Here is a 14906-nt window from a genome sequence, read left to right as displayed (position 1 = left end):
AAGCCAGACGAAACCCGAAGAGGGGTGGGAGGGGGAGTTACATGACTGGCCATATTAATATTCAGCCTTATTGTGTTTGTTTTGTGGCTCTACCAATACTAATCCGATTATTTCTTAGCCACTTTTCACTTATTTATTTGTTAAAAAATACCTTGAGTAGTAAACAAAAGTGCAAAGGTAATATAAGATCTTAAGGTTTTGAAAAGCCCTACTTTTTATGTCACAGACAAAATTTTACTCGCTCACATACTTGTATTTCATGTTCAATGAATTATATTTGCTAAATATGTTTGTCAATATATTTATTGTTCTTGGAATATCGTTTGAAAATCTTAAAAATTGCTGAAGGAGCTGAAGCAACCGGTTTGAGGGTCAAATTTTATTTGAACTGTTTCCTTAAAGGTCTGGAACGGACGATGGCTGGTGTACATCCGATGACAGACACTTACAGCTTCTACCTGTACGAGAATCAGAGGTGGAACCCCTTGAGTGGGTTCACGACGCGAGGTCTCCCCACGGACCGTCCTATGTGGAGCGACTCCACCGGCCGGATCAAGCGCTCCAAGGAGACCACCCGCCTCCTGTCCATGCACTGGCAATGGGTGGGTCTCCTCACCTTGTATTAACTCACAGAGGTGCTGCTAAATGTATGCATCATCTGGTTCACAATTGTGTTTTTTATCTCATTTTTGGTGTGACGGCTTTAGAATACAGGCCATCACAAATAAATTTGTAATCTTTGTTATTTGTTTTTATTGTTTATATTTGACAAAGTTGCATTGAAGAAATCAGCCAATTATGAATCATTATAAAATGCAAACAATTATTTAACATTAAAAAAATCACTTATAAAATTCTGAAGTTCAAAATATTATAATGTATAAGTATACTCAATAGTTATTTTTCATTTATACTTACAAATTATTTTTAAGATTAGTTCATTATTTTCCAAGTTTCTAAAAAACAAACACTAAAACATATAATAAAATTGTTGACTTTATTTTGAAACCATAATTTACAGTTAATTATTATTGATATCAAACCAAGAAATGTCATAAAGAAATTATTATAACACACAAAATAACTACTTAGAAGAACTTAGTCATTTAAGTTTGTTAAACTGAGTTTAAAAGAAATTGGAAAATAAAGGCAAACATTGCAAATTTTTAATCTGGTAAAGTATGGACATGTGCAGCAAAATCTATTTGTAAATTACCCCTTCTTCTCTCTATTTCTATTTTGAACATTTTTATAAATAAGAAGGAATGTTTTTCTCAATCAATATGTTTTTTTGTTAATTTTCTATCAGTTTTGTTTTCATTCCTGTACTCAAATTCAGCACCCATTGGATCAAAATATTTATAATGTAAGATATTATTTATTTTCTTAAACACAAAACTGATGACTGTAAAAATTTGATTAGATTTCTAACATTTTGGTTTCGTATGCCTCTCATTCTTCTCCATTCAGTTCAAAAATGCATTAGTGAGGGAAAACCATAAATTTTGTACTGTAGTAAGCAATAACTACAAAAAGGTTACAATAAAAGTTTAAATAATAACATCATCAAAGGTAGAAAATTATGTTAAATTGTTATTTTTCCTCATTTTTAAAGATGTATAAAGGTAATTTTATAATAAATAATCCCAGTCAAATTTTATGCCTATCTCTGAAAATCATTATTATCAAATTAATACGTACACAGTAAAGCATACAGTAAATCAACAAATAAATACGTATGACTGACATTGATTTTTGCTCCACCAAATTAATACTGCTTGTAATGTAATTTTTGAATCATTAAATCTGCATAATGCCTTATGTAACATTGTTAGCCTTATGTAACTGACTGTAACATACCGTAAGATACGTAAAGAAACTAAAGGTACAATACACAGAAGAGGATATGGGTGGTAGAGTTTTTCCCTCATTCTTCCCTCATGATGATCTGCTATCTAACAATTAACTGCAACAATATGACAAAGTTGAACATGAGAGCCACCAACTTCAATGTTCGTTTTAAGTAAATTCCCTTCTTCAGATCTTTATCCATCTGGCGACTTAACAACAAGCATTTTGTAGAATACAGAAACATTTATGTATGTGACAGGTAGGTGACTGGGCTGTAGATTATCACACACCGGGAGGTGTCGACAAGGATGGGTGGCAGTACGCCGTGGACTTCCCACGAAACTATCATGCCAACAAACAGCTAACGGACTATGTGCGGAGACGACGATGGGTGCGCCGGTGTCGCCTGACAACTTCTGGGCCTTGGCTGGAAGTCGGCAACACCAAGATAGCAGATCTGTCTCTGCAGGTAGTGGTTTCCTTAAAACAGCTGTTATCTTTGTACAATTCTTTTGCTTGTCGATCAGGTTGTGAATGCTGCAAAATGGTTCTGGTTTATAAAAACTCTGTTGATCGATAACTGGTTTTTAACTATGAAAACCGGTTCCAACTCTTGGAAACCGGTTGTTCTCATTGGTGGAAACCGGTTGTTCTCATCAGTGGAAACTGGATCTCATTGGTGGAAACCGGTTCTCATTGGTAGTAACCAGCTCTGAGGTATTGGGAGACCTAATTTGACTGTTGGAAAACTGTTTTTTACTCTTTAAAATATCCTAAACCAGCTGTGACAACTGAAAATCACTTATTTTTATTGAACATTATAATAGAAACTAACATTTGTTTGCAGAGTTTACCAAACAGTCATGCTGTGTCAGTGTGGGCGGTAGGAGCAAACGGAGACGCTCTGTATAGGAAAAACGTCACTGTGGAAAATCCCATGGTAAGTGTTTCAACTTGTTTGGAACTTTATTTTGGATTCATTCCATTCCACCTGTTAGTTTTCAGTCTAGTATTTTTATGATTTAACAAAACAAGTTTTCTTAAACTTAGGACACAAAATTGTAAAACAAACATCAACAACCATGATTAACATAGCATTTATTACGCTTGGTTTTGTCTGATCGAAGCCATTTGGAAGTCCTGGGAATACCAACAGCTGGTTTTACCACGCTATCTTTTATTGTTACACATACACATTAAGACCACTTTGACACAGTAACCGGACTGAATGTATCTCACATACTAACTGGTATACCCGAAGTAAATCACTCCATCTCTATTCATAAAAAACGTTAATAGGTGTGGGGGGGTTATATTATTTTATGTTGTTTTGCAAGGTATTTACTGTTACATCATGGCTAAAGTAATAGCTTTTAAGAGTTAAACAATCATTTAAACAGTAATAACATCAAACCGCTGAGAGGGACTATAGGTGGAAAATATTCAATTGGAATGTGTTAAGTGACACATTACTTTTTGATGTACCCTGTGTAGGTTCAACTGGAAGGTATAAACCAGCCAGGAGTAAACCCTCCTTCTGGAGTTATTTTAAATATTAAGATACATACTGGGTAAAAAAGTAATATTTAACACTGTGCAATGGATACAATATAAACCTAAGCCATTTTAAACAGCACCAAACATTGTTCTCTGTAAAGTTAAAACAATCAAACCATATAAATCGTCTATTTTTATGAAAATACCAACTGAATGAATCAAACTAAACTGAAATAAAGTTTTTAAAATTAAAAAACAAATAGAGTTATGTTTTGGCTGGCCCTTAGATAGTCTGTTGGCCTCATTTTGTTATCTATTTACATTCTTGAAATTTTCTGTTATTACAAGGCTAACTCACAAAATTAAATTTAAACCAAATAGAACATTGGTACCAGATAAGACTATCCAGTCCACTGAACTAGTTTCTACGAACAGGTGTCTCGTAATGCTGCATTAAGACTGTATAATAGGCTTCGCAATTAATTAACTATTCGAACATCAAAGCCATTCATATTATCCCTAAAGCATCACCTAGACAGGGTATACTATACTGTTGAAGAATGTTTAAATTGATATAATGTTAGCACACTCATTATGCAAATTGATTTTAATTTAGATTTCATGTTATGTAACCATTACAATTGTCGTCTTCCTCTTTTTTAGATTTGAGTTTGTTTCAGTCATTTTAGAATTAGTAATTTTAGCTTTAAAAAGGGACAAGTCATATGTTTACTAAGCCTCAAATGTAAACCTATGTATCACTGAATATAAACAATACAATACAACAAAACATTGTTAATCTGTCCTCTACCTGATTGACAAATTACTGACTAAAATTAGGATTATAAACTTGCTATTAAACAGTCCAGTGAACATGTGTGTTTTATGGTGACATCTTTTGAAGGCTTATTATTCCTTCATCCTCAGACCTCTGTAGGACGAAGGGTGATATTCTGACACATTTAAAACTGAACATCAGACACATAAATAGTATTCACATTACTGGCATAGTAAGTAAGGAGACTTACCCAGCAGGGATCACTTCTGGCTGGTTTATGCCTACTACTGGGCACAGCAAAATCTGGGCAAACTTATAGATGTCCAGGAGCGGCACATCACTAACTGCAAATTTAGAGATTCTGAGTTGCAAAGGTGATTCGACAGGTCTAGTCTACTGCTGGAGATGACTGTTGGAGTTGGTGGGGTTTGTTCCTTAAGTATCAGAGGTTCTTGCTAGCCTCAACAAGGTTGTGCCACCCCATGCCTACTTTGACTGGAGCGGCTCATTCAGAGCTGGCCTCCCCTTCTTCCAGAGGAACATGACTTTGAGATTAGTGCCCTAATTCTTCCTCATGGATCTCAATAGGAGGCGGCCTCTACTCTCTAACCTTACCCATCCTGAATATCCTGTCACTCGGGAAGCAGTGCTAAGGTTCTTATAGGACTAAGTGCAATTTATAATCTTCTTGTCCTAAAAGAACAAAGAAAAACAAAAAAAGTAACCTTTATTTACATGACTGACAAGTGGTTTTAGGTGCATCGACCAGGTATTAGGTGCGTCGACCAAAGTACAATCTAAGAAAAAATTATCAATTCAAGAAAAACCCACCACTCCTATGGTGCCAAGTATAACAAACATAACACAAAACACAATTGTGCATTGTACTGCATGTAGGCCTTTACAAATTGGACAAAATAGGCCTGCCAACACAGAAATAATGATGGCCAGATCAATGTTACAGCGGTATAGTCAGTCTGTCACATCCATGTCATTGGATAATTTCACTACTTTTAGTGCCATATGAGTTTTCAAGAGGCTTTTATGTATTGTTTGATTTTGTGAAACAGTTTGAGAATTACTGCAATGTTGATTTATAGAGCGTTCTGTTTCTGTGACTGTTGTAGGGCGACTCATGGGAACACGTGGCCTGTGACCAGGCGCTGTGCAGTGTCAGCTGTGGACCGCACAACCAGGTCTGGGCCATCGGCAGGAACGGCTCCACCTACTGGCGCTTTGGCATTACCACCTCCAACCCCATGGGTAAGTAGCGCCATAATCAGGATACAGAGTGTCCTCAATTTCAATTTAATATCTAAATGTGAATTCACTGATATCGCAAAGTTAGCCGTAATTCTTTTTGTCTAAGAAACGACAACCACTCTGACAATTGCCTGAGAAAAGAATCGATTGTCAGCCATGTTAGTTTTGGTTGTGGTCGAAATGAGATGGTATCAAAAGGGTTAAAAATATTAAACAGTAATATTGTTCTCAGGTAACATTCTTATTAGCTTGACACACGTAAAATCGATAATGAGACATAAATAACACTTATAACACTGGCACACTGTTTAGGGAGATTGAAAGTCATTGATTTCAGTTGGTCTATAGTTAGGTAAAGATGATTTAGCATTTATTAACATGTTTGATGGGTGATCTTAAGTTTATCTAAATAAAATATGATGTGAGGAAAAACGTTATCGCTTCATATTTGTAACCCCTTTTACATCCTCCCATTTTTAACCTTTTTCAAAAATAGCTTAGCTGACAACGGATACTCTCCTATTGATTTCAAGGAAAGCTCAGTTGTGCGCTTATACTAGAGAAATTGGCTCTTGGCTCTTGGTCTGTTATTAAAGGTTCCTGGGGTTTCTGTTTTTCCCAGTAGGGTTCACTTCTGGTTGGTTTATACCTTCCAGTTGAACCCACAGTGGGTACTGCAAAAGCCGATGTGTTACTTAAATCTGGGCAACCTTATGGACGTCCAGGAATGGCACATCACTAACCACAAATGTCGAGATTCTGGGCGAAAGTGTAATTCGATACATCTAGTCTACTGTTCCCTAAGGGTCAAAGGTTCTTGCCAGCCTAGACATAAGGGTTTGCCATCCCCTGCCTGCTTTCTGGACTGGAAAGGCTGGTTCAGAGCTGGCTTCTCCTTCTTCATACGGGACATGACTTGAGATTAGTGCCCTAAACTTTTCCTCATGAATATCAACAAGAGGTGGCCCCTACTCCCGACCTTACCCATCCTGAATATCCTGTCACTCCGGAAGCAGTGTAAAGGTCCTTATATGACTAGGTGCAATTTTCTAAGCTTCTTGTCCTAAGAAAACAAAAGAAAAGAAAAGAAAAAATGTAGCTGTTGGATTTGAAAGGAACAGTGGGTGATCTGCATGGTCAGAACAAGATATGCTAATTAATTTAGTACTTTGGAGAAGAATAAAACTGTTATTTCTACAACTATTCTTCTTTTATCCTCATCTGTGCGATATCAGCGAGGCACTAAGTAGCGTAAAATGCAAAGCAAATGTCACAACATCCATAAATGCTTATATTTTGCAATGAATTTGATATTGTAATAAACTAGAAAAACGGCACTATTCATTTATCCAAATGCAGTCTTCTTTTTCCTAAATGCTGTCGCTAAATTACAGATGATTTAAGCTATTAATTATAACATTAACTGGAATCATTGTTGCTTATGCTGTTCACTCTTTACACAAGTCATTTCACTGGTTTTGATAATTAAAGTAATTTTGACTTTCCTATAGTGGTTCATTTACGATTTTTAGCTTTTTCAATCATAGTACAGATAAAAAATATCTAAAAGGATTCTTTTTGAGTGTTATAAAATTCACCTGTTGAAGTAAATGTTTGAATATGCCAGATGTTTAGGAGTTTTTCAACAGGCACAAATAACACAAGTTTTGTTCCTGTGCTTTTTTCTAAAAGTAGGTCTGCCAGTTCTACATATTATTTGTAGTAAACTTGTTTTTATTTTTTATATTCAGGATATTTATTTGAGTTTTTTAAAGTGCTGTGTTGTACCAAATCTGGAGAAAAGTAAACAGTACATTTTTTCACTAAAATCGTTAATACATTTTCAATATGTAGTGGTAAGTAATTGTAACTAATAATTTATTATCCTGTAGTTTTTGCTGATGTATAATATGTTACACTTTGTAATTATTATGTTCTGATTATTTACTTTCAACATAAATATGCTTACTAAACTCGTAAAAATCATGTAGCACTACAGGTGAATATAGTCAGCACTTGGAGGGTTAAAACAGCTCGACTGAGTCGATGACGTGTCATGTCATAATATCTGACGTCGGTTTGCAGGTGAAGTGTGGGAAAGTGTGGAGCCACCCAGTGGTCCGACTCTGCGGCAGGTGTCGGTGGGGCTGTGGTCTGTGTGGGCGGTCAACCAGGACAACCGACTGTTTGTCCGCAAGGAGATAACCTCTGTGTTCCCAGAAGGCACCCATTGGCAGGCCGTCACCGATGCTAATTGCGGGAACAAGGATTCAGGTCTGTAGTTTTCCTTCTTACTGTTTTTTTAACAATACAAAATTCACATAACATAGCTATAGTGGAAGGATTGATTCAATGTTAACATTGTGATTAGCTTTAGTTCACCTTATATTTTTATCACAGGAAAAGAAACAAGATTTTCTGTATGTAGTCCTGAAAGGACATTTACACCTCCCTTACTTAAGTTTTTGGCCCTCTGAGGCTTTTACAGAAGTGTCTGAGATTTGAGGGCTACTGATCTCTGATATCTTCAGTGCTGAAAAGATACGCCCCTAGAATTTTTTTTTATTTTGCATACGGTAGGACAGTTTAGCAATATATGTCCTGCTGATTCTTCTGCTACTTTGCAGTCTGCATTCATCAGTCTGGCTTAGACCCACCTTCATCAGATGTTTCCTGAGATGCAGACCATGTCCTGTCTCCATCTCTAATACCAGTCGTATATTCTCCTTACTGTGTTCAAGGAGTACTGACCATCCTTTAGCATATGGAGAGATAAACATTTTTGATTGCCTAAGTCTGGAGGCCTTTCTCTAGGTTTCAGATATAATCCTCTTTTCCCAATCATTTAACTAGAGCTTTGCTGTAGGAGAAGATACTCCACAGCCTGGCTCTGGCCCTACCAGAAGGCTTTCAGTGCTCATCTTGACAAGGGTGTCTGCTGTGTTGTTTTTCTGAGTGCCTTCGTGGCCCGACACCCACCCAAGGGTTACTTTGTTCCTCTTTGCCAATTCCACTAGTTTTTATTTGAGCATCACTAGCTTACATCATACTAAATCGTACCCTTGCTAGATCTAATGCTCGAACAAACATTTGTTGGTGTCCTCATTTCATTCTTTATGTTCTTAAATTCATTGAACTTGCATTTTTTAGATTGAAATAAAATCAAACAAACATATAATTATTTATAGTTTAATAGTAGTATGTGCAACCATATACATACACGTAGTAGTAGTAGCAGCACGTATGGAAGCAGCTATAAAAATTAACCCTTTCAGTGCTAGTCATTTATTTGGATTGTTAATCAGTAATGCCAAGGGTATTTTTACAGGTGTACCAAAAAAATGTCGTGCCATGTTTAGCAATTTGCATATGTTATGTAAACATAACATTCTAACAGGGCTCTCGCCGAAACAGCTAACTGATAACTTGACCGGCCAACTTGATCATAACTTTTGTCATTGTTACTGCTTGATCAGCTGTGTTTAAGCACTATATAACATGTTTAACAAAAAGTATGTTTGTTTTTAATGAGAATTGATATAAAATACGCGTAAAAATATAATGTATCATATTTTTAATATATTTCTTAAAAAGTCGGTAATTTATGCATGTTTTTAAAATGTTCTTTGCCTGGATATTGACCTTGAAAGGGTTAAAGAACTTACTGCAATAAGTGAAATATCCATACATATAGGAATAATTAGAGTATATCAATATTTTCTACCACATAACAATTTTCAAACAAGTTAGGCAGTTAGTTAGTCTGAAATGATGGCTCATACATCCAATAATCAAAACTACAATTATAGCTGGAGTTAATTGGCAGAAATGATTGTAGAGTTAGTTAATATATAGTACCCTTGATAGGAAACTTCAAACAATCCATTGAATTCTACAGTTTCTGTACTTACTCGATTTTAGATTACTGCTCACCACACTTACTACAAAATTATGAAACAAACCATTCCTTAAACACATAACTTGTGAATGTTGAGTTTTAGCCCAGTTCACATTCCTCCTAGTGCAGCGTTTGGAATTTTACACACCAGATGAGAAAGTGAGAATACCTCTTCACCTGGATTACACTGTAATTTATAATCTAGGTGTCTGTGGTGTCAAAATGATATAAAAAGTTCATTTTGAGCTTCTTTGTCACTGACTTTTTTTGGATCTCTTCAGATGGACATGACTTCAGATTCCAGATGCTGCATAGAGGAAGGTGAACTGGGGCTAATCTCAACATAATTGTCTCAAAGATAAATTTAAAATAATTAGAAGTTTGACATATGGAAGAAAATATTGGTGTCAGAATCGAGAGAAAAGAACCGCAATATAGAGATTGATGATACACTAAGAATCGAGGTATCAAGTATCAGAATCAGCCCACCCCTTTTTAGAGCAGTTTTTTATTATTAATAATTATGCCCACACTTATAGACTTCTTTATTACGAGGGCTGTTTTTTTTTTTTCAACTTCGGATGTGGTATAAAAATAAAACTAGGTAGAGTAATTAAATAAATTTATTATCAAAAGTTAGGTACATTATTAGTTACTTTTCAACATAATCGGTATTTAAATTGAGGCATTTTTCGTACCTGGGTACAAGCTTCTTAATACCTTCTTCATAGAAGTTTGCCACCAGTGATTTGAGATGGGTTTTCACGGCGTCTCACAGCGCGTCGTCTGTTCGGAAGCTCTGCCCTCCTAGCATCTTCTTCAGTTCCGGGAAAAGGTGATAGTCACTCGGCGCTAAGTCAGGACTATACGCCGGATGGTCAAAAACATCCCATTTTAAAACCGTCAAGAAGACGCTTTGTCAAAGCAGCACTGTGAGGACGGGTGTTGTCATGAATGAGCACTACTCCCGATGTGAGCATTCCTCTCCTTTTGTTCTGGATAGCTCTCCGCAAATGTTGTAACGTACCGCAGTATCCTTCCACATTGATTGTGGTACCTGGCTCTAAAAACTCAACAAGCAATTACACCTTTTTGATCCCAAAACACGGTGACCATAATCTTTTTGTTGTTGAAAGTTTTTTTGAATTTTTTGGGTTTGTTTGGAGAGTTTGAATGCATCCATTGTTGGGACTGCTGTTTCGTTTCTGGGGTGTCGTACAGAACCCATGTCTCATCTCCTGTCAGGATTTTGATCAAAAAATCTTCGCCATCAGCTTCATAACGGTTTTAGAAAAAGACGTTGCTGACACCATTCACCAAGGTTTGTGGTCATCAGACAACATCTTCGGCACACATCGCGCACAAAGTTTTTTGTAGCCTAACTTGTCAGTTACGATAGAGTATAGGGCTGACCTTGAAATCTCAGGAAACTGATTGGATAGCTCCGTAATCGTAAACCTTCGATTGCTTCTTACACTTTGGTCAACTCGATCAACGAGGTCTTCGTTTGCGACCGACTTTCGTCCTTGGCCCCCTTCATCATGAATGTCAACTCGTCCATCTTTAAATTTCCTACACCAATCACGCACTGCACTGTCACTCATAAAGCATTCACCGTATACTCGTTCCATTCTACGGTGAATTTTCTGCTGCAGATAACCCTTCAGCTTGCAAGAAACGAATGACACTTCTCAACTCACACTTGGAGGGAGATTCTATCATGGTAGCCATGTTTATGTGTCGCTAGATAAATTGGAAATGGTGTTGGGCGTCCGAAAATGAGTGAGGTTGTAGTGGGAGAGGTGCGCAGTCGACTGCAGCGCATCGGAAGTTGAAAAAAAAAAAAAACCCTCGTATATTTCTATTACAGACGTTACTTAAATTGTGTTTATTATTTTGTTTATCTAAGATAATTATACACGCACACCATTTTCCATTTTCTTTACACTAGATTATTTTTTTTAAGTCTACAAAGAATCAGCTGTAGTGGTTCTGTTACAGAGCTGGTGATGCGGCAGATCAGCATGGGTGGTCCGGAAGTGTGGGGGGTGACCACAACTGGTGTTGTCTGTCGTAGATTAGGAGTGACAGCGGACAACCCAGCCGGTACCTCCTGGCTCCTGGGATTGCAGGTCAGTTGGACTACTACTTCACAATTCTCGTTGAAATTCCCATGGAATCTTCAAAATCTGAGGATTCTACTATTTACATGGCATCTCAATACCCAGCAGGAATCACTTCTGTGTGGTTTATACCTTCCAGTCGAACCTACCACTGGGCACAGCAAAAACCGATGTGTCACTTAAATCTGGGCAACCTTATGGATGTCCAGGAGCGGCACATCACTAACTCCAAATGACAAGATTCTGGGGATGCAAGGGTAATTCGATAGGTCTAGTCTACTGGGAACTGATGGACTTGGTGGGGTTCGTTCCCTAAGTATCAGAGGTTCTTGCCAGCCTCAACAAAGGTGTGTCACCCCCTGCCTGCTTTGACTGAAGAGGCCCTGCCTGCTTTGACTGGAGAGGCTGGTTCAGTGCTGGCCTCCCCTTCTTCCGGGGGGGACATGACTTTGAGATTAGTGCCCTAATTCTTACTCATGGCTCTCGATAGGAGGCGGCCCCTACCCCGTAACCTTACTCATCCTGAATATCCTGTCACTCGGGAAGCACCACTAAGGTTCTTATAGGACTAAGTGCAATTTATAAGCTTCTTGTCCTAAGAAAACCAAAAATAAATAGCGTCTAAAATTTAACTAAATTTTGTTTAAAATTAATTTAATCAGTTTTATTAACCCCTTAAAAATGTGGTCAAAAATCGAGTAAGTGCTGTCAACGTTATATACTCCTTGTGTTTTCCCAGTAAAACCGAAGATCGTATCGTTGTGATTGTGGTACGAGGTGATTCTGAAATCTTTGTCTGTTGGCTTCACATAAACTCTCCCTTTGTTATTGGGTCAGGGTGGGGGTGAGGAGAGGGAAGAGACTGTTCCGCCATTCCCATCATGCGCTGTCAGCTACCATCCTCTTTATTGTGTGTCACTCGTTTTGTACTGCATTGTAAACAAGCGTGTCATTGACACTATAATTTATTATCTGCTGTTTTCATAGTGTAGGTGTTTGTGTGTAATATTACTTTCATCATAATATTATAAAAATGTATATTGTGTTACTGGTTAGTTACTGTTAGTAAAACTCGCCCCCCTCCCTCCAAAAACAAACCCTTGCAAATATAGAATTGTATAATTATATAATGCCTTTATCATAAATTATATGATTTTTGAATTATCTATTGCATAAGAATATTTGGGAATAAAAAAACCCCAGTCAGGGTATAGTACAAGTCTGATATAATCCAGCACTTAAGGGGTTAAATTAAATTAGGGTTTGAAAACAGCCGCTTTTTTCATAAAGTAACTATCTAAATTTAATTCTTTTTTATATTATCATTCTTGTCATAGAATTTCAGATATTTGCTAACGTTATATGTTACAAAATCGAGGATGGGCGAAAATGTTACAAATTGTCCGAAATCCTATTCTTTCAAATCATACATAGTCAATAACAAACTTTAATTAAATAATCATTCTTCTTTTGTTAAAATCATTAACACAAGTCACAGTTAGGTGCATGAAATATTTTTACATCATATTTTAAATGTTTTTCACTGACTGACTTCTCAAATATCAACTGTCTGAGACATAGAAGAATCACTGTTGGTATAAAAAGTTGGCTCTTTGGTCATAAATTAGTGCTGAATTTAAATGTATAAGTGACACCAAATAAAAGTCGCTAAATAGCTAAAACTGTTTGTAGCAGCCCTTTAATCTAACATTGATTGTAGTTGGTTAACCTTCTCCGGGAAAATTTCCATGACTCACTTTTGGCGCTATCGGACTGAATTGATTGCCCGCACCGTTGCCGGAGAACACACTTGTGTTTTAATTATTTTAACAACTCTATTCTAATAAAACTGTTACATATTATTCATTGCTGAAAATGTTATTAAATTGTCTCTAATATGATAGAATTTTAAAAATTATAAAGCCTATAAGGTAAACTAAATCTAAATGATTACTCTTTCATACAAGAAATGTTTGTATTGTTATATTAAAATAAGACTACATGTCTTGTACAGGGAACTGTACAAACAACACAACAATATGTCAGTAAAACAGTAGCTTCAGGCTTCAGAAAGTCATAAATAGGTCTAATAAATCCATAAGATAGCAATAGAGGTTGGAAGGAATTTTGATGAAAAACGGTTAAATCATTGTTAATGAAGAGATTGATCAAATATTTTGTATATAACTCCTAGATAGCATCACTAACCTTGAAAGCGTGCAATGAACAAGAACAACAGTACTGTCAAATAGATGTTTCCATTAGCAGTTCTAAAAGTAAACGTATGATGACAGCACAGAGCAGAGTGCAATGATATAGCACTTGTTGGCGATTGGGGTTTACCACCAGACTCCCCGTTAAGGCGATTGATTGGTGGCGAATGTCTGAAAGAGGTTAAAACAAAATAATATTTTCGACTAATTCTTTTGTACTTATTGTTCCAGGGAAATTGGCGTCATGTCAGTCCTAGGGGCTTCTCGTAGTCTCCTACCCGTTAACATTTTCCTCATCGTACCTTCGGTGATATATTTTACAGGTTTTAAACCGAACTATGAGTATTGGCTAGTCATGGTAGTGTCCCGACATTCCGACTGACACGTAATATTGCTGCTGTGCAGTGTTTTATTTGGTCATTATATGGCAATTATATGAACATTAGCGTGCCGATAGTCCTTATAACATATTCAGTGTCTTGTCATTTTTATGCAATCCACATAGTGGCTGATTAGAATCATGCAAGTATCAAAAATACTAACAATATTTTTTATTGGACATCAGTATAGTGCGTCATGCATTTTAAGCCCATTTTAATGTCAGAAGGAGCGTTGTAGAATGTTTTAAAATATCATACTTTTTAAGTATTCTCGTGAATTCCATAAAATGCTGTGAGGTATTCATTAAGTTTTAACTGAAGATATACACTATCCAAACAAATTATTTACTTTCATGCCATATTTAATAGTATTTTAATTTAGTTTACTAAAACATGGCTGGCATTATGCAGTGGTGTATTTTGTTGTGGGATATTAGTATAAGTTCCCCCTCCCATAATCCTTTTGTCCCTAAGATATCCCCCATTGCAATTTCTGGATACATCACTGCATTAGTGGACAATACGAAATAGATATTTTCATTGGTGCTTTTGTACAAAGCTGTTATTTTTAGTTTAATTCTTAGATACGCGTCATATATTGAACGTAAATTAAAAAATCCAGCATTCAAACCCGCAGATCAAAATAGAAATCAAACATATAGTGCGTGATCAAAATGTGGGCTTTTATTTTGCCAAATAAGATTGTTATTTCAATGTAATATAAGGTGCTGTATTTTGTTTATGGTGATAGATTTTATGCCATTCATTTTATTTTAATTGTGTGGATATTTTTGTGATATTATTATATTATATTATAATTAATTTTTTATTCTATTTCTATATGTTTTTTTCCAAAATTTTAATTAATTATAAAGGTGAAAGTAACAATATATTTTGGTACAT

At 36.2% G+C, this 14906-nt stretch overlaps 1 protein-coding gene across 1 annotated transcript in view; it reads left to right on the top strand.

Moving 5' to 3' along the window:
- Window positions 1-14830, top strand: part of LOC124371269 (tectonin beta-propeller repeat-containing protein-like) — a 78878-nt gene extending 64048 nt beyond the window's left edge. The window contains 7 exon segments of the mRNA XM_046829610.1: window positions 403-602; window positions 2111-2320; window positions 2699-2791; window positions 5254-5389; window positions 7475-7663; window positions 11289-11419; window positions 13855-14830. Coding sequence (XP_046685566.1) covers window positions 403-602; window positions 2111-2320; window positions 2699-2791; window positions 5254-5389; window positions 7475-7663; window positions 11289-11419; window positions 13855-13893 — 998 coding nt within the window. The 3' untranslated portion in view covers window positions 13894-14830.
- The last annotated feature ends 76 nt before the right edge of the window (window positions 14831-14906 follow it).

This window comes from Homalodisca vitripennis, unplaced genomic scaffold (assembly GCF_021130785.1).
Source record: "Homalodisca vitripennis isolate AUS2020 unplaced genomic scaffold, UT_GWSS_2.1 ScUCBcl_1146;HRSCAF=4409, whole genome shotgun sequence".
Taxonomy (NCBI): domain Eukaryota; kingdom Metazoa; phylum Arthropoda; class Insecta; order Hemiptera; family Cicadellidae; genus Homalodisca; species Homalodisca vitripennis.
The sequence above is the reverse complement of the archived record's forward strand: the minus strand, read 5'-3'. Positions and strand labels throughout refer to the sequence as shown.